Below are 20,953 nucleotides of genomic sequence, written 5' to 3'. Positions count from 1 at the left end.
TTTACATATCTAAATTAATCAACAGTGTTTAAGGCACCTGGCAAGATCTTATAGAGGCAATTGCATCTGTAAAAAGTTTTAACTTACCAGTCTGAGAAAAGCACATCAGAAAAGCATACTTTTTAGAAAAATGTCACCGATGTGCTGTTAACTGAATAAGCGTTGTACGCGAATGATTCAAAACTGCAGGAAGATAAGTCTCTTTTCTGTCTGCATTTCCAAGAAAAAAAAAGGATTCTAGCACAGAGAAGACCAAGAGTCAGAGCACTGACAGCCTGCCCTCTATTTCTGCATTTGCTGCTGACTTTCATGACCTTGGAAGAAGGATTTCACTTTTCTTACTTCTATTTACCTTCCCACCTTCTCCTTCTGCTATCTTACGCATCCTTGCCTTTGGGGCATGGATTTCATTTCTTATGCATTTGTATGAAGCCAAAGAGACTAGGCACTAACTGGTTCAAACTAATGAGCAATACTTCAGTACTAGTGAGAAAGCAGAAGGATAATCTCCAGTTGTTTTCAGATGCTGTAGCTCCCAGAGAAGGAGGTTTGTGCAACATTAGGACCCTAGCAAGCTGATCTCCTCTGGGATCATGTAAATTTTGCAGCCTGTTGGGACTTGGCTTCAGAACTGGTGTTTTTTTGTGGCATTATGCCATCATTGTTCTTTTTCTGGGCATCTTTGCATCCTTGCAATTACTTGTTGTGCTTTGAACGATTACTGAAAACACTGACCATTTGATTCATGAAATGAATGATAAATCAGCAATATTCTCCCCAAATCCAAAGGGCAGGCAGGTACAAGAAAACCTGAAAAATCACATTATTTGGAAGGAAAAAACACACACGTAATAATTATACATCAGATCTGCTTCAGTGAGCTCCTCACATTGAAATGTTTGTTGAAGCCATAGCAGGGCAACGAACCATGCATCTGCAGGATAATGCTGTATGCAGAGAGGTATGGACATCAGAACTGTAAATCCTGTCAGACGGTAATTGTGCCATGGATGTGAACGATGTCGTAAACAACTTTAGTGGACTACACAGTCTTCCAGGAATTATTTCATGTCAGAGGTAATGGGATTTCCTGATGATTACAAAATAAACAAATAAATAAATAAAAATTGTGGAGAAAGGCATGATATAAATACATGGGTCATAATTACCCCAACAAGAGTGGTGCATGAACAAGAGCCCACAAAGTAAATTTGCCCATTTTACTTTGAAAAACTGTGCCTTATATGAACTTTCCAAAGTTTCTCTATCAGCAGACAAGATTAGCATGGATTTAAAAGTAGCTATGTGCTTTCAGCCAAACTTTGCTCCTGAGAAAGCATTAGAAAGCTTGCAATGATAGAACTCAGTACTATCCATGCCTTCACTGAGACCATGCAAAAGAAATGAGAGGAAAGGTGTATCTTGCATTAACAGTAACATCTAGGGATGCTGAGTGTGTTCCACAATTCCCTGTAAACTAACACTTTTATCAGTAGCAACTTCACTTGACAATTTGATATGTGGGCAATCTCCAGTTTACACAAACCTGTGTAGACACTGGAAAGGATCAGTGCTTCTCAGCACAGGATGCAAAATGAAGTGCAAGTCTAAGAGATGGGGACCATTGCAGCACATGCTTTAGAATCACAAAACCATTAAGGTTGGAAGAAACCTCTAAGGTCATCTAGTCCAACCATCCACCCATCACCACTATGACCACTAACCCATGTCCCTCAGTGCCATGTCTACATCTTTCTTATTTATGCACGTTTGCAGCGTACTTGCAGTGCTGGCCCTTGCTCCAGACATTTGCTCTGGATTGCGTTACTGTTGTACCGAGGTTCAAAGAGGAAATTGCAATTGGGTTTGGGTAAGGAATGGCAACTCCTCAGGCTTCCAGGACTTTAGTGACAGACATATGATACCACACAAGGAGGGAGGCCTAATGGAAAATGCTGCTGTGAAACTTCCTCCTAACTAAGTGTACCCTAATGTTTCCAAGAGAAACTATCTTTTCTAATGGCTTGCTTCTTGTGTATTTCATAGTTTTGTATTTAGGTATCAGTACTATTTTTCAGCTAGGTACAAAAATTGAGAATAATACCTTTAGCTGTACTCTTTTTCCTCTCCCTCAGCTTGATGCGTGAAGATGTATGCAGCACACTGTCTGTTTTGCTTACATGCTCCTGGGCTGTGCTCACTTCATTACCCAAAAGACTCACTCCAGGAATATCACCAAATGCCTGAAAAACAGAACAGACAAAACCAACACATTAATATGGCGCATTCAGTGAAGTATCAGAACGAACAGAGATGATTTTGATCACACTTCCCCACCCCTCTCTTCTTGCTCTCAAAATATTGCAGCTTAGAAGTTCCTGTGTGTGTGAAATCTTATTCTGTCATACTAATAACCCAGCTTTACAGCAGCTTACAATTTAGCTTTCATGGTTCAGTTCCACTCCTAAGCCTGATAACAATTTTTATAACAGCTCTGCCAAAATATTATAAAGTAAATGTTACTACAAATGTATTCACTAATACAGATACAGCCATGAGATTAGCAATTTAAACACATGTGAAATGTGAATTCACCTAATTTTTCTCAGACTCTAAGCACTTTAGTAAAACAACAGAATGAGGATCTTTATGCCCACTGCTTTTAATAATTTCTTCTTATGATGTTCTTGACACATGGATAAGATTTTAATGAATGAAGAATAGACCTTCAAAGAAAAAAAACAAAAACAAAATAGTGTGGCCATGAGGAGGAGATGATGTGTTACAGAGCTGGAAACTGGTTATAAAGCCAAGACACTGCCTCAGCTCCAGCTCAGCCTGCTTGCAGTTACCACATCAGATGTCAGATCCCCAGCTTGTGTCGTGTGGGTGGCATTTTGCACAAGAGTGCCCTGGCTCTGCTCCTCTTCTTTTTCTGGAGTGCCCAAGGAAGAGAGGTTTTGCTCAAATGAACCTAAGAATAAATCAAATTCCAATGCTGAGAAGTAGTAGATCCTCAGCTCTATCTGTTATTATTACTCAAATTCTACCATGGAAAAGAGCAGATCACTCCAGTAGCACAGTAATTTTTAAATGAATTTTGCCGTTTTCAACCTGCTTTAACACAGCTGTAATAACACAAGCACTGTTTTATGTACAGGAGTAATCTCTCATTTTTATTGCATTTTTATATACTTCTTATCCCTCCGATAAACAATCTCAATTTTTTTTTTGTTGCTGTTGTATTTCTGTGTTTGACACCTTGGAAAGCTGAGAAGTGCTGTTACCTCTGGAACTGTGATACAGGGAAAGTAGGAGACATCCTCAGCTCGCATAAAAAAATTGTGGTTGAACATGGGAGCAGATTTGTGCATCCTACATTGAAAAGCAAATTTCATTAATCATAGAATGATAGAAACACCTGAGTTGGAAGACACCCTTAAAGGTCATCTAGTCCAACTTCTCTGCAATGAACAGGAGCACCTACAGCTATATCAGGTTGCTCAGAATCCTGTCTGGCCTGACCTGGAGTATCTCCAGGGATAGGGCATACTCCACATAACTGAGCAAATTGTTCCAATGCCTCATCACCCTTATTGTAAAACACTCATTTCTTACAGCCAATCTAAATCTTCTCTCTTTCAGTATGAAATCATTTCCCCTTATTCTACCAATAGGACTAATTATAGGCTGCTCTGTCTTCTTAGCTAGGTATCACTTAACCAGCACACCTCCCACTTTATTTTTACTATCATTTTGTTCCATTAAGAGGTTGTCCAGGTTTAGACTGTTCTAGTGTGTTTCTTTTATAGTACAAATGAACTGTAGGACAGGTCAGCCAGAGATACAGCAGCTGGCAGTGCTTCACAGAATGTTTCTGCAAAATACAAAGTTAAGAAGACAAGAGAAAAAAGGGGATACGTATCACCAGTGAAACAACAGAAACAGCAGTATTTTTCCAATTGCAATAATTTAAGAAAATACTACAAAAATATCAAAGTATCCTGGAGAATTTGTCCTAGTTACCCAGATGTTGGAACCTTCCTACAAATGTGATCATCCCTACACCCTGCATACCTGACCAAAGTGACAAGGAACCCTTTGCTTGCTGCCATTCACTTGTGTACTTTAAATTGAAGCTTGTACGGATGTCAGATTTTTAGACTTGATCAGATGTTGTGCAGAGCTCTGTTATTAAATTACAGTTGCAAGTTGTTGTTTCTGAAAATGGCTTAATAGCAGTAACCTTATGGTTAATCAACTGTGCAGGAAAGTTCACTATGCTCTCACTGCAGTGTAATTATAAAGTGAGCAAAAATATAATTGATGCATTTTGTCGATCTGTGTAGCTGCAAGGTACTTTTTCAAAGGTTATTTTTTAGTCAGGTAAAATACGTTAATGCTGTTTTGGCAATTATCCTTTGACTTCAGATATTTTACTGCTGATTCGGGTAAAACTACATTTTAAAATCACATGAAACATTACAAGCATTTAAGAATACAAAACACATTTTGCAGTAATTGGCGTCTGTACCTTCACAGATTAAAGCCAATCAGAAAATCACTGAAAATACAGGAAATCTACGTGTTAAAGTGTGCTGCAACTGAAAGGAAAGAGTTTAAATACAAAATAGAATCTTGAATGTACCCTTTAATTATCAGCACTAATGTTTGCTATGTAACATAATTGCAGTGATATGACATTTTTCTCATGAGTGTTTGCTCAGACAGAATGGATGTGTTTTGGCAGAGTTGCTCTCATCTCTTGTGTGAATTTTTGAGTAAAAGAAACTCTAACTCCCCAGGCCCCACAGATGTAAATATCCATGCTCATGCAATATCTGTGTGTATATTAGCTAGGTACTCAAACCCTTCCTCCTCACTCTGTGCTCTCTGCCAATGGTAAAGAAGCCAGCATGATTTAAAATTGCAGATACCTACGCAGAATAAAGCAATGATACTGCAGTGTAGGTATTTCTGTCATTTGTTGGTTATCTGAAAACCTGTGCATCCTGCTGAGAGCCAGTGGTGGACCTGTCCCATCGATCTCCTGCTCATTCTGTTGGACCACAATTGCAACCACAGGTACACAGGACTCTTGTTCCCTACGGCTATGTGGGTTTCTGCAGTGTGGAGAAGATCAAACCTGGGATTTGAAAACAACTGGAGAGGGGAGCAATGGCCATGGCTGCCTCCTGTGCTTCCATCCTGCTGCATGAAGTAGCATATTCTTGACAGTAGCTGATAAACTATTAAACTACAGTTTAATAGTCAAAGTCAATTTACTACAACAAACAAACAAAAAACCACTGAGAAAATGACTCAATCTTACACTTGAAAGGGTAAAAAACCCGAAACAGCACATCTTCTCAGATTAGTAACTTCTAACCTAAATCAGTAACTTCTCAGATTAGATGAAGTTTGTGAATCCTTTTCATCCATCACAATAGGTTGTCTTAGCCAGCACAGAGGCATGCAACAACAGACTGGGTCCATTTTGGGACAGAACTGGCATGTCATGTGCAAGATGCATTGGATCAATTTAAAAGAAAAGGATAGAAACTTTTTTCACTGTTCTCATCTTTCCATTGGGATGGAAAGGGACACCTGAACAACTGTTTTATGTCATAACCGATTATCTTTAGTTGAACTACATCATTAAAGGAGAAATATATACTGGAAAAAGATAGCATAAAACAATCTGGCTTACTTCTTATCTGCAGAGGAATTAACACTGCAGTCATGATTCTCAACTGAAGGGTTGTAAATTTATAGGCCGTACTAATTTGATTGCCTATGCTAATGTGAGTATCCCTTTCCTGACTTTCACCATGTATGATTCCCAACTGAATTTCAGTGAGCATTAATATAGAACAGTAGTGATCATCCTCCTGTTGAACAGCGGTACAAAATATTAATCGGTTTCAGGAGAACAAGAGTAGATCTCAGAGCTGTCCAGGCAGCATATGTCAAAGCCCATCCAGCCCAGGAACATGTGCACAGATGATGCACTTATATGGGTGGAATCACCCTTGCTCCACAGCCTGATGTAAACCTTTGCCACTAATTTCTAGTTGTACAGGGATCTCCAGGAAACTAACTCAATGTGAACAGACTGTCTTCACAAATGATTTGGCATGATGATGCTGAAACCAACAAATGTGAAGCAATTGGCACCAAAGGATTCCCTTTGACCAGTCTCTCCGTACAAACAGATGCTTCACAGTCCAGCTTGGTTTATTCAGTGTACGATATGGAAAAGCCAGATCTTTCCTCCTCCTACTGCAGGATCTGCTGAGATGACGAAGCCATTTGATGACGATGCCATCAATAGGTAATACATCAGGTTCAGTCACTGAGCTGGAGCAATCCTCGTTTCTTCTCTTCTCCATAAATCTTCAGTGACTGCTGCAGTGAGACTCCTTATGAAAACAGTGTGTGGGGATTTTGCGGTCAACTAGGCCAATTTATTCCCATAATGAAGTTAGAGCCAGAAAAATCTGCGCTCCGATACATGCATAAACTCCATCGGAGTCAACTGTATGGCTTATGCACGTACAGGAAAAAAAATAGGCCTCAATATTCATAGTAGCATTGCGTATATAAAAAGAATTTGTGGAATTAAGAATAAAACATGAGGCAATTTGTTGATTTGCCCAGGGAGTATGTGGGAGCGACAAATCTGTAGATTATTCTAAGGTTGTTTTTTAGTGTCATTATCAGATCCAAGAACTGTATATAAAAGCACGCAGTCCTTCACATGCTAAAAGTATAGTTTGCTCAAACAATTGTAAAATATTCAGTATTCTTAAGATTAAATATCAGAATATTGCTTCTGAAGGAACAGCTGTCAGCTTAAATCTAAAGTCTAGTTTGTTTACTGGCTGTATTTTATATCTGTTAGAAAATGACACCAAATGGCAATAAAATTGTTGTAAGTATTCTACTGGGGAATATAAATGCCCTTTGGTTACAGTGTACATATCTTTATACATAATTCCAGTATATTTTCCCTAGAATTACGTTAAATATGTAAAAAGCCTTTTCTCATAAAGGTAAAAATGCTAGATGTTTCCAAGCTGTAATTTAGCATTAGTGTCAAGATTGCTTCAGAAAATAAGCTACAGTTACTGTTTCATTCTTTTTAAGTGTCACTCAGCATACCATATCTGATCTTGTATTCAAAATAAACTTATATGATTTTATTCACTTTTCCAGAAATGCGAGAGAGTTTAGACATAATTTATAGCATGTGGATTGATGTAAATAGCTTAAACTAAGTAATTGGCTAGTCACCTACGCTGTCTTATCCTATTATTGCTAGGTACTTTTCAAGTAATTAGGGAAAGCAGAACTCTTTTGTCCAGGAAGTTTAAATTGGATGAATCCCTGACATTTGTGCAGATTTATCTGATAGATAAAATCATGCCATACAAAAAGTTTCTCTACAATGCTGAGCTTTACTAGGCCTATAATAAGAAACTGATTTTTTGCTGAGTTAAAGTCACTTATCTTTGACCTTTTAATAAGAAATCAACTCCAGTCAGCAAAAGTCGAGATAAAAATCACTGAGTTCATGTTATCACCATGTAGACAGCAAACACTTATCACTATCATTAACTTTTCTGTGCATGGGTTTCAAATACATTTTAAATGCTAAAATTCAATAATTTCCTGTATGTTACAATATTATAGCCTTAATGAATGAGGGAAAGCATGAAAAGTGATTTATTTTGGGAAGGTCATTTCTTGGTTAGCCAACATCTAAATTGAATACTATAAAGGAGAAATATATTATACGTAAAACAGAAAATGGGTTTTATTGCATGGGAATTCTTTGAGTTTTACAATGCTTCTGATAAAAGGACTGCACTTACATGTTTAACCTCTATAATTTTTATGCTGCACACTTCAAAAAAAAATCTTTTTATTTAACATTTCTATGGCAATTTATACTTGTCACCTTGTACTTAATGTTCCTTTTAAAGCAGCTATTTTTGCCTTGTGCATACAAAACCTATAAAACGACTTTTCATACCCGACAATTTATTTATATATGTTACATACCAGCAAAGTTAGACCTTTAATGAGAATACTATCCCCAGAAGAACATACATATTTTAAAGATGTTATTGCACAGATAGCCATTTTTTTCCTGCAAAGTATACTCCTTTACATAGCTCTTCATAGCAGCCCTCGCATGCTGTAAAAAAGTGAGAGCAATATTTAAGTGAGTGAGTTTTGGCTCCTTGGCTTAAGTGAAGCTCACACTTAAGTTCTTTTCTGAATTAGATCTAGTAGAAAATCTAGCTTCCATTTTAGTTAAAACAAGTTGTGATTATAATGTAAATTCCCAACAAGCAGCCTTATACTAATTCCTTGCACTGAAACAAAATTATTCAAAATTCCTTTTATGTCTGTCAAAGAGTATCTGCAGATACAGAAAGATCAGTTTGAGACTTTGTGATAGATGTTGTTAGGAGTTGGACGCATGAATTTGAGGGAGAATTTGGTCTAGTGATTTAAATAATGTTCTCATACCAGACAGCTTGATGAGAGGTACTGCCATCCTCATAACTCCAAGTTCACTGGCCTGCATGAACACCTCAGTCAGTTGAAAGCTAAAAAATTATGGCTCATGCTTTTCACATTGCCCACATTTGCACTTAGGTGTTGAAGTTATTATCATTTCTGTGTTGTTTTCTGCCCATAGTGTTCTCGTAATATTAAAATGAATGCACTGTTTCTGAAGTAGACTTACCAATACCAAATAGCCATCATGCAGCAGTGACACAAAGCAATGTGCATCTGGTGGAAGGATGTTAGTCCCAAAATGTTTAAGTTAATGAGGGCCCAGTATAGTAATTAAGAAGAGGTGTTACAGGTCTTTCAGGTATAATTCCAGAAAGTCATTGAAATTTAAAAGCCAATGCCTTTTCATTTTGCTGTCTTCAGAACGTCTTAATAAAGATTAACAAACGAGAATTCACACTGAAATAACTACATTTTGACCTCCAGTTACTTGCTGTAATAAAAAGCACGACTGCTTTACGGAAGAAAGTTCATGCAACCCCCATTTCTAGATACTGTGGAGCTACTCATTATATCCTGCAGTTATGCCATAGTACAATAACTTATTATAAAAGAGAGAAAAAATGAAGCAGAAATTGGTTGGGGTTTTTGTACTCAGCGGACTCTGTAGATCTACAGATGAGGTAGATGTATATGCAAAGGCAGGTCAAGTCACTATTGTCACAAACCACAACTGTTGATACAGGCTATGTCCCTACAGTCCCAAGAGGGTATTTTGCACAAATATCTGATCTCTGTTAGGAAGAAATAGGCTTGCTGATCATGTAGAAAGAGGAAAGGCAGCTGTCATTCATCAGGCAGAGAGAGAACAGGTGACAATCTATGCCCTTGCCACTGTGGAGGAAGAAACTTTCCTCCTACAGTGCTGCTGGCAGGGTGAGGAGGGGAATGAAGAACAAAAGGGGAATGCGCTTCTTCTTGTGAGGTGTTGTACCCTTTCTGGCAGAAAATGGATAATTTTATAATAATGGATAAAAATGGATAATATTATGCCCCACAAATGGATTAGACAGGAAAATCTGTGGAAGGGAGTACTCCTAATGGTGCTGCAAATAAATACAAAGAAATTGGTAACAAATAGCTGACCACCTGCAAAGTTTTAGAATGAAGATTTTTATGCATGAAGGAGTTGGGCACAAAAAAAAAAAAAAACCAGCAGATTGGACTCCTTATCCCAAAACACCATTTTTAATCTTCATTTCTTACACACTTAAAAGGTATACTTGGTGTTCCAGTGCAACTTTTTAGCTTCCAACAGATTTTCTAACCCCACTTAAGCACCACTGCTTATCTAGTCACAGCAGAGACAAACACAAACAAAAAACCTTGTTCCTGAGGTGCAACAGTAGCAAGCAGCAAAACTTGTGTACATCTGCCCCACAACAGACCCACAATAGAGTTTTCTCACTTTGTCCTTGCTATGGCCCTTGGTCTTGTACAAGAGAGAAAACGGAACTTTTCCCACAGAGATTTTGAGGGAACATGGAAGATGGGAGACCTTTAAAATTTAACACATCTCTTACATGTATTTAGGCCTACCAATAAGGTGCAGCAAAGCATGCACTGATCTCCTAACTTAGAGGCACTTTTTTCATTATACTGAAATCAGACACAGCCACACTGATTTTGGACAAGGACTTTTGTGATATGCTGCAGGAAACTATGCAGGAGTGGCTTAAGCCATTCACACTGTGCAGTGCTCAGTTTGTGGATGCTGATCAGCATCAGCTCAGAGGCTGGAAGTCTCTGGGAAGCTCACCCAGGAAGCCAAAATTAAATGTTACGGAAATGCATTTCCCCTCTCTCAGAAATACAAAAAGGAGTAATGAACAGAACCAGCAGACCAAGTTAAGATTTCCTCGGTGTTCAAAGCCCTTCCTACCACAACCTTTTGGAAAGTGAATGAAACCTGATGTCTAAAAAGCTGAGAAAACCAAATTAGGAAAAAAAAGCATTCTACACAGAGCTACTGCTTGTAACAGGTGGGAAGTAGACATGGGGCTGCATTGTTGACCTCAAAACAAAATTCTGGCCAATGCTTTGTAAGAGGAGCTTTGGTAACAGACTCAGGCATGGATCAGGATTTGCAAGTTTCTTTGTGTTAATTAATTTCTGCTTTATGTAGGCCACATGCCTTCTCTTGTTTTCTTTGGCTAGCTCTAAAACTCTAGTGTCTTCACTCTGGTGAATCACAGCTTCCCGGGGCAGAGAATTATTCCTTGAGGACGGTGTCCTTTAAATTAAATTTTCTTTTAAAAGGCAAGTAGGGCAAAGGCATTAAGAATAAAACATTCAAATGAAGAAAACAGCCCTGAAACATTAACCAAAGAGCAGAATCAATGCTTTCCTCACTCTGGAAAGACATGTTTGAACCTTCAATTTTGAAGTGAGCAACTGAAAACTGTATTTCAGCATTATTTGTGCTCATTTTCTGTGGTAAGCAGACCTCTGTGATGATGCTTCTACTTCATATCTGGGTGGGTAAGGTAATATTTTTTTAATTCCCATTCTCTTAGACATCAGTGTGTTTTTTTTAAAGTTCTCTCCATTCAAGACCAAAGGCAAGAATGCAGTGCGCCTCTTCTAAGCACTTGGAACTAAATGTCAATGCAGTGAACAAAACGTAGCCTACAAAACAGCTAATGGACAATACCTTTTGTTAATAGTATTCTAGAATGCATTTTAGTATACAGGCTGCTTGTAGCGATCCCAAAGACATGAGAACACCCAGAATTCAGTCTAAAAGTTGCAAGATGGCACTATGTCATGATGTATGTGCTTCAGCTCTATGAATCTGAGGAAAAAACTAAGTGAATGTCCATACCTATAGCTCTAGTTGTATAGTAAGTGTGCACAGTAATTACATTATATATTTATATATTATAATTTCTGAAGAGAATGGCTCTACGGGGATTTTAGCAATAATATTTATAAAATTATTTGTGTGTAGTTTCAATATATATCTAGCATAATTGCCTTCAAATTCCTCTGAAAACTATACTGAATTTTTACTTTGCACGGTACATGCGTTAACTCACTGATGTTTGTCTTCCTACGCACGAAGGGTCAGGCAGATCTGTTTTCCTGTTTTGACCCTGACCTACTTCTCAACCGCGTGTCTTTGCCTTCAAAATCTGCACGTAAGGCATCTGCATGGACCTACCTCAACGATAGCCCCATCAGGCAGCCGGAGGAAGTGTCTGTAGAGCTGCTGGAAGCCGCTGAGGTGCACAGTGAACACCGACACGTGAACGGTGGTACCTCTTGAGTCGCAGATCGCATCCTGGGGCTGGAGGTCACAGCTGGAGACACCGGAGTGGCTGCCATGGTCCTTCCAGATGTAATCATAGACTGCCACCTAGTGAGACAGAAGGCCCCCCCATAAACACACACGCACACACAGAGTCCCCCACCCCCCACCAAAGGAACATATTTAATTAACTTCTGGCAAGAGCTTAACCGATTTAAAATGATTTTACAATAAATCTGCAAAGCCTGTACCATATGCAGTGCTTGCACACGGTTCTCTACTACATATTTTTTATGACATAGATCTAAATAGAGGAGATAGACAAATCCCTGGTGTATATTCTATAAAGTTAATTCTGCACAGATGAAGCTGTAATTGACTCCCGTATTAACCAAAAGTAGGGAGATCAAGCAGGGTAGGTTAAACAATAAAATGGCAATGCTGATTAAAAAAATAAAAATGCTTACTGAGAATTTTGTGAACGAGTATTTGTATTTCTCTCTCTCTGAGAAGCCCTTACGCCTTCACCCACAAGCACTTTTTAGTCTCTGATCTCTGGATCGTATTCAAATAACCTTGTGCTGCTCACTGAACTGTAGATGAGGCAGAGTAAATAAGGTGCATTTCAGTGTGTTGTAGAAAGCAGTTTATTGACACAGTTACCTAGTTTCCTGTTGCACTCTAAAAGCATTTGCTTGGTAGCTTTTGTACCTTCTCATGTCAGCCAGAGCTTCCATTTAAACATTTTCATGTTAATTCTTCACACAGACTGGGCAGAACTTGAGACTCCAGCTGCAATGTAGCACACAGTTTAAGCACCTCTTATCCTTAACTAGAGCTGATGATGACAAGCATTACTTTTTATACTCCCACTCGGGTGCAAGTGTTTTAACCCTTCACTTTTGCAAGACCTTTGCATAACTCATTTTTCCCATGAGATGCCATTCCTGTTTAGGGTAGGAAGGGATTGGTGAGATGTAGTTATATCCTCACAGTACACCAGCATGCTTTTCCTAATCACTTCTACTTAATGCAGAGGAAATAAGTCTTTTGCTGGTTGAGATAAAAAGAACTCACCTATGAAGCCAGCTATAGGAATACTATAGCTTAAGACAGCTGCATGAAAACCTTATCCTGCTTAGTTTTCTTTTTTTTTGTTTTGTTTTGTTTTGTTTTTGTTTTCCTTTTTGTTGAAAGAATAAGCTCAGATTCTTGCAAGAGATCCCAAAATCCCAAGATGCAATTTCTATTCTCCCACTAAGAAAAACTAGAGTTTAGCTCAGTTTGCTTGTGCTCCAGTTCACACTTCCTCATCTGTTCTTAGAGAAACTGTTAATCCTGGAGAAAACTGAGGGGGGGGGATCTTATCAATGCTTCTAAATACATAAAGGTCAGGAGTCAAGCAGATGGGACCAGGTTCTTTTCAACAGTGCCCAGTGGCAGAACAAGGTGTAATGGACACAAACTGCAACAACAGGAACTTCTATCTGAACATGAAGTTAGGGAGTTACAGAGCTGTGGAACAGGTGGCCTAGTGAGACGGTGGATTCTCCTTCTCTAGAGATATTAAAAACCCACAGGGATGCTTTCCTTTACAACCCACTGTAGGGAACCTGCTTTAGCTAAGGCATTGGACTAGATGAACACAAGAGGTCCCTTCCAACACCTACGATTCTGTGATTATGAGGGATCCCATCACTATTACTGGGTACCAGTGCCACAATCCTGACATGCAGGCAGCTACTCTGAGCAATTGCCTTAGGAGAGAATTGGTTTTAGGTGAGTTATGAAAGTGAGAATACACACATGCTCCGTAAGAGTCAGAGTGGCCAGTGCTCTGATGAAAGCAGCAAGGCAGCTTCTGCTGGGGTGAGCTTCCAGAAAGTGTTGGCCAGAGCAGAGACAAGCAGTGTCAAGAACAGTCACTCCACAGCTTGTGCAATGGGAAAAAAAGACTTCACCATGGAAGACAACTCCAAGTTTCTCAAACCTTTATTCCTGAGTAAATCTTTTCTTTGCCAAGGCAAAGATCTCCCTCAGGAGCTCTCTCAAAGGATATTCATATGATTAACTAAGAGAACACCACTGGCTTGCACAGCCCCCTGCTCCCTAAAAGGGCAGCCTGATCATCAGACATCTTAGAATGAAAAAGCATCACCAAAACTGACAAGTTCTACAATATGAAGCTGCATATAATGACCAAAAGCCAACCCCAGGAAAGGAAAGAGCATACACCGTGACACTGAGTGGATTTAGACACCCTGGGTCTGAAGGACTGTTCAAATTCCCTCTTGGTAGCATCGTCCTAAAATATTTGGCAGGCAGATGTCTGCTGCCTTGAAACTTTCACAATGTGTTTCTGTGAAGTGATAGGTCTCTAGAGAGCTGCGGTGGCCCACATAACCTGCAGTAAGCTCCAAAAGTAAACTCTGCTGTCATCTGAAATCTCTATCATTAAGTTAATCAAAAATGTCCATTCATTTCTACAGGAACACAATGAGAGTTAATAAATCCACAGAGACAGGCTAGTCAAGAGACTGTGCATATAGGACATGTCAGAGGAACTGAAGTTCGCTATGATCTAGATTCACAAGGGCTGACAAGAAACCACAAAATGCCAGAGCAGTGTACAGTAATCCTTAAATGAAATTCGTCTTTCAGCAAAAAAAAAAACACATTAAAGATGTTAATTCAATGATAAAAGAGGCAGGCCGGAACAGGTTCAAATGCTGAATATTTCACAACATAACTTAATTAAAGCAAGAGCGTGAGGCTGTTAATCGCTTTATAATAGTTCAGCTTGAAATGAGGTTTGATGTGAATGCTCTTATAGTTTATTTGCTTATAATATTTATCTCAAAAAGCTACATAGCCTTAATGCAAACATACAGTTTTCACTGGTCTATTGTATTGGTTTCTTTCATTCCTCCTGTCTTTGTGCAAGCATGCAAAAGAAAGAATTGGGAAGAAGGGTCATAAATTTAGGTCAGATCAGATGATTTAGTAAGTCTCATGTGGGTTGAAGTCTTATTAATAATTTTAATACATTTTTCCTTGACAACAATGATTTCAATCACTACTTTCACGTACATTATGACGTAAAAATACGAAGACTTTTAGAGGAATGGAACACGCACCTCACACAAAGGTTAATTATATCACCTTTTGGGAGTTACAGTGCATAGCCAAAATGTATTTGTAGATATAAATACAAATGCATTTTGTTGTATCGTGCTGTACCAAGTGTATAGAAATAACATTAATGAAGTAGGACACACTAACATATTAATTAGCAATCCATTAATAAATGTATGTTTACATCGCATGTAATACATCACATGTGACAGACAACAAATTCATATTAATATAGCCAAGGTCACAGTGCAGAAAATGTCAGGCAAGAGCGATAAAGTTACAAAGAGGTTTTCTATTGTCCAACAGCTATTGAAAAAAGAAAAAAAAGAAAAAAGAATTCCTCAGATTTACTGACCTACAGTAAGAATGTGAGGAACGCTGACTGTCAGTGTCTTAAAAAAGACTTTATCATTAGAAAAATTCTTAAGAATTTGAGAGATACATGTATCTCTGTGTGTTGAAACACTACTACAATTGGTACCGATTCTAAACTGCTTCCAGTATTATTATTAACAATATAATGTGAATCATTTCCAGCTTCGTGCATTGCAAAATGTGTGAAAAATGTTTGAAAGCAGCATTCAAAGAAAAGGCATAAAATGAACAATACAGACCAAACCAACCAGCTGAGAATGGGCAGAACTGCAAGCTCGGCATGACAAACAATTAGCAAAAGTTAAAAGCTGCTAACTTTAAGAAAAAGAGCAAAAGTGATGAAATTATAGGGGGAAAAAAACAACCATCAAAAGTCGAGGGTGCTGTATTCACTTTAAATAACTTTCATAAACATGGTAAGAGCATTTTCTGTGGTAAAGGTTGTAAATACAGGAATTATTGTCCTGGAGGCAATCTTTGTTAGACCAGCGTAGATCTACAACTGAAAAAACAAAAGCTGGCTACCATCAGCCTTCGAGGGAAGCTCAGCAACCTTAAACACTGCAAACTCCATTGCCGACTTTTGCTAAAAACCTCACAACTCTGGGAAAAGAACAACTATTTTATATACATGTTCATATGCAAATGCCTAAAAACACCCTCAGTGCCTCTGAACTTTACATTGAATTGGTTGTACCAGTGGAAAAAAATTCCAAGCCATCCCGGGAAGGATGGGGGACTTAACAAAGCGAACATGAACGCTGTTCAAATAAATTCCCAAAACGGATAAAGCACAAGTAGAAAGGAATGAAGTTATTGGAGTTATTACAACTGCCAAAAAAGTATATCATCATGAAGAAGTCATGACCAGTTCCACTAGTTCCCTCTAGATTTAATCCTTATATGTACAGATAAACGTATGCGTGTGCTTGTACGCTAATAGGTACACAGCGGATTTTAGTGTGGCAATAGCGTGTGCTCTCACGCCTGGGACTACAGTGAAGTGTGCAAATGTGTTGGGTTAATGAAGGTCTTTAGTCTCCTGCTGGCAAAGGGCTGATGCTAGGCATGTGTGCATTGCTAGCAGCCTGTCCTTTACCCTTCCGCCTACAGAGCCTTCCAAGCAAGTGCGCTGCGATATCCCCACCTACGACTGTCTGTAGTAAACTCTGCAGATAGATAACTTGTTTCTAAACCTTTCTATTTATGAACATAATGGACCAACATAATGGACCAATAGTATCTGGGAATTGTTTATTTCAGTCAAATTATGAATGCCTGAAGCATTGCCGTTAACAGTCTTCCCTGATTTATTTAATAAACTGACATGGGCAGACTGAATGATGAAAATAACCATATACAGAGAATAACCTCTTTGTAAGTGACTGAGGAGAAATCGTGGAATAGATTTATGGCAAGCTGCTTAGCATTATAACACTAGAAAAGAGCAGAGGAATTTTTCTGTTGTTGTTTTCGAACTGTGATAGTGTCACATTTCTGGATACGTCCAAATGAACAGCAATGCAGATCTTTTCCAGGGGACAGTTTTGATCTCCTGTGTTGAGATATCACAGAGAACATTCACATATTTTTTAGCCACAGTGCATCCATTGCTCATGCAGTCCGCTGCTCACCGTCCCATTGTTTCAGATCTAAATCTGACATCGTTTAAAGTCTCCACATTTGAGCCATCTACGAAAAATACACAAATGCATAAACAAACTCGTTCAAACAGCAATAAATTTGGAAGAAAAAAAAAAGTAATCTCAAGTATTAAGTCAAGGAAAACTGATACTCAATTCAGCAAAAGCTTTGTCTGAGCAAAGGATGAGTGAAAATTAAAGGCCACAGCTTTCTTGCATTTCCTTGCATATAGCAGTGCCTTTGTCCATTGATTTGCCCTAAGGAAAGGGGATAACATACATTCCCTTACTATTCTATAGAATCCTGCTGTATTCCAAGCCCAGAATGGGTTTGGTTCAGATGGATAAGAGAAATCTCTCTCCACGCCTCATTTCCCAAATTTATAAGGGATGTTGGAATCAGTTACTTAAGAAAGCATCTTCAGTAACTTCAGACAGACAGGATTTTATATAGATGAGTGTTTAGGAAAAACTATTTTCCTGATGGAAGTCAAGATTTTAATGCATACAAGGGCATATCTGTGTAAATAAGAGTGTCTGTTATTCATTATCTGCTCATCAACATTTGTTATTCATTACTCATCTGTTTACAAATGTAATGCAGTCAGAAAGCAGAAAAAAAATACTATATGACTTTGGTGACCAAACATACACCAGAAACAACAAATAGTAGATAGACTGACGTTACAGTTCATCTTACAGGATAAAATTTCCCCAGAGAAGACATTCTGCAAAAAATTTGTGAAACAAAGACCTCACCCTGACAGATCTGTAGAAATACAATGTGGCTCACAAAGAATCTGTAAACAAAAAACAAAGGAGCTGAGTTTGTCAATTAACATATTTGCAATGAACATTTTATGTTCAACCTTTACTGTTTGGGACAGATTAAACTCAGAGTAAGGTAGTTAAAAGAAAAAAGCCTGCATTTACAGATTTCACTCACCATGTCCAACATAATGTGTAAGACAACGTGGGTCTGGGCATGAGAATTCTTTAACAAACCTGTGACTTATTTCAGATGGCCTGATCTGGTTCTGACAGCTGAAAAACATGGGCAGCAAATCAGCTAAGAATTTATGATGTAAATACATAGTACAGCTTACTTCTAGCTGCATCTTCTCCAGCTTCAGGAAATATCCTCCTGTGAAGGCAGCAGGATTGGACGTCCTTGTGTGAGTCAGGCAGAGCACAGTGTGAAGCATGCTCTTGTGCAGGGCAAATTTTGTTGGATTCCTAATCAAATCCAGATTTTAAACTTTTTTTTTTTTTTAAATACTTTCCTAACAGTAGCAAAATTGTTAGGAATTTTTCTAATTTTCTAAGCTTTTTCTAAGAATCAAAACAATTTTCCTAATTTGCCTTCTCAGACCCAGCTCTCTCTTTAAGTAGATGGAAGCAGACTAAGAAGAAGGTGAAAGCAGGAAGCAAACTTCAACACATTTGGTAAAGCATAAATGCTAATCCATGAGAGGTGATTGCCCCCTGCTTAGAAATTCCGTCTTTTTCTTCTGATCTTTAAGTAATTCTAATGAGTATACTGACTACAGGAACGCAGATATTAATTATTAGCAAACAGAGACAAATTCAGAGACATCCAGAGACTCTTGCTCCCTCTGTGACCCCATTGCTCTAGCTGCTGTACAAACAGGTAGAAATGGGCTGCCCTAGGAACAAGGAGATAACAACTACGGTAAGATCAAAGCAGTAGTTATACTAGTGCACTTGTATGGCTATTTTCTTAACTGCCCCAAACTAATCTTATCTGTTTTTCAACATAATCACCAGTAATTAACTGTTTTTTCTTGCAGACATCACTACAGAGGTAACTCATGGAGAGAAAACTGGAGGAAAACAATTTTGCAACCATATTCCAGACAGCAAGGACAGTACAGTATAACGGCCTGGAGTATTTATGTAAGAATTTGATGGGTCACGGCAGTAAAATAAGTGCTGGTTTCATTTTAGAAAAGAAGGGGGAAAAGAGCATGAAAAAGAGAGAAAGTTCAGTTAAAGGAAGGAGCTTGGCCTTCCTTTGCAGTCAAAACTGGCAATCCCCTCTCACTCTAACTCATCCTCATCCCAAGACTCTTTTCTTCTGCCACCGTAAGGCCAGAACACCAGCTGCGAGCCAAACCTACTCCAAAACTACCTCAGTTGCAAAGGCATTTTCTTGTTGAGAGCTTACTCCTTCATCTTTCTGCACTAGGGTTTTATATTTTAGATATCGCAAACATTGTAATTGCTTTTCTGGAAATGCAGAAACCCACTGTAACAAGCAGATAAAGGGTCAAAGGTTCAGGGCAGTTTGCATAAGCCTTCAACGGGGTATGCAAACCAGTTGGGTCTGCAAAACTTGTCAGAAAACTTGAAAGATCAGGTTGTCTCCTGGGGCTCTCTGAGCATACCAAGAGCCTCTAAGCAATGTCTTCTTCCCTGCTCAAGTTAAGAAACCAGATAGCAAAAATTCTTCTGACAATAATATTTCCCACGTGTAGCACAGTCACAAGTATTTAAAAAAACAGCCTCTTTTGTGGTATCTCAGCTGTTCTGCCTTCATTTAAGCAGGACTCATGAAGTACATACAAAAAAGTTGTTACTAAAAAAAAAACCAAACAGACTGCTTGGAACTCTAACAGATGATTTATGGTTCAAGTCTTGGGCAAATGTGTGGTGTGATTTTATGTTTGGAAGAAAAATTTTGTTCACATTTGATTTCACTTCAACTGGTTTGCCCATCCTGAAGCAAAAGTAACCGTGTAACATATCCAGAAACAATTGTGTTATAGTATTAAATTTGATGTGCTTGGTTTGGAGAAAAATGGTTTAGTGCACTGTGACCAATTGTTGTTATAATGAATCTTATTATTAAAAGAGAGCATTTTTATATCCTTATTTTTCTGTCCTTGGAAGATAGCAGAGTTCAGCATCCAATAAACATGTACGTTCCATTTTGCTTTTTACACAGGACAGATTTCAACTTCTGAACCAGCAGTCAACAAAGATTCCCCCAGCTGCTGGGGGAAAAAGTAAGTATTTATGAAGAAAGGCATAATAAGATCAGAGGGAAGCCTGTCATAAAAATGCACATTGCATAATACATGATGGATCAGTTCTATTATTTAACTTTTGCATAGATATAACAATACAGAGATATGCTAACCATCATAGTCAGCATTAATTTACAGTGGGAAAAATAATTAGAATCTCACTTTTTCTGAAGAATGGAGTGAAAATGTAAACAATGCTTCCCTCCAGGCAAGTGCTTTATCAAGTTGACAGGTGCATTTGAATTTCCATGGGTGGGGGACATAATAGGTTATTTATGTGTCATTTTAATAGAAAGGCCCAACCATCAAGATGGACAGGAGACTTTATCAGTACTGCTGTTTGCAACTAATCCACCAATTTAATACCCCATGAAAATACCTGCAACAAAACCTGAACATTTTTCTTTTCCACTCCATTATAGGCAAATCAATGTGGGTGCTATTCATCTCAACTCTTTGGCTCAGCAGGTGCCCACCACACAGAGCTCCTCACAACAGAGGTGTATTGGCATAGCTGCATAAACATACAGGCATTGATGTCTGATGCAATCAATGAATCCAAGGCAGGATCACATAGACCTCTAATTCACCCTCAAACGTCAATAAGACAGTGGAAAAAAAAAGCTTGTTGCTTTGTTTTGGAGAGGAATGAGATAGCAACCTACAGAGTCATGGCATGGGCCTTGCTGGAAGTTCCTTTCAGTCAAGACATCTGTACGGTCTGCTTTACTTTCCTCTCGTAGCCTGAAGCTTCCTACAACAACTAAAATGTATACTCTATATTAGTTACTGCATGGGCCAAAGTCACGGGCGTCTTGCACTTAATGCAGTGTTTTCTGTCTGCACTACAGCCGTGTTTCCATGTCGCAGCTGTGGGCTGAGACCAGGTTTGTGCTTGGTGCCCTGAC

General features: G+C 38.6%; 1 protein-coding gene across 1 annotated transcript in view; it reads right to left on the bottom strand.

Annotated features, from left to right (window-relative positions):
* Positions 1-1,061: 1,061 nt before the first annotated feature.
* The window catches only part of LOC100539960 (uncharacterized), a 193,068-nt gene continuing 173,176 nt past the window's right edge, over positions 1,062-20,953 (bottom strand). The window contains exons 24-26 of the mRNA XM_031552754.2: positions 11,756-11,950; positions 2,105-2,243; positions 1,062-1,090 (exon numbers count right to left, since the gene is read on the bottom strand). Coding sequence (XP_031408614.2) covers positions 1,062-1,090; positions 2,105-2,243; positions 11,756-11,950 — 363 coding nt within the window. The remainder of the gene's footprint in view (positions 1,091-2,104; positions 2,244-11,755; positions 11,951-20,953) is intronic.

The sequence above is a fragment of the Meleagris gallopavo genome, chromosome 3 (assembly GCF_905368555.1).
Source record: "Meleagris gallopavo chromosome 3, MGAL_WU_HG_1.1, whole genome shotgun sequence".
In the NCBI taxonomy this organism is placed as follows: Eukaryota; Metazoa; Chordata; class Aves; order Galliformes; family Phasianidae; genus Meleagris; species Meleagris gallopavo.
The sequence above is the reverse complement of the archived record's forward strand: the minus strand, read 5'-3'. Positions and strand labels throughout refer to the sequence as shown.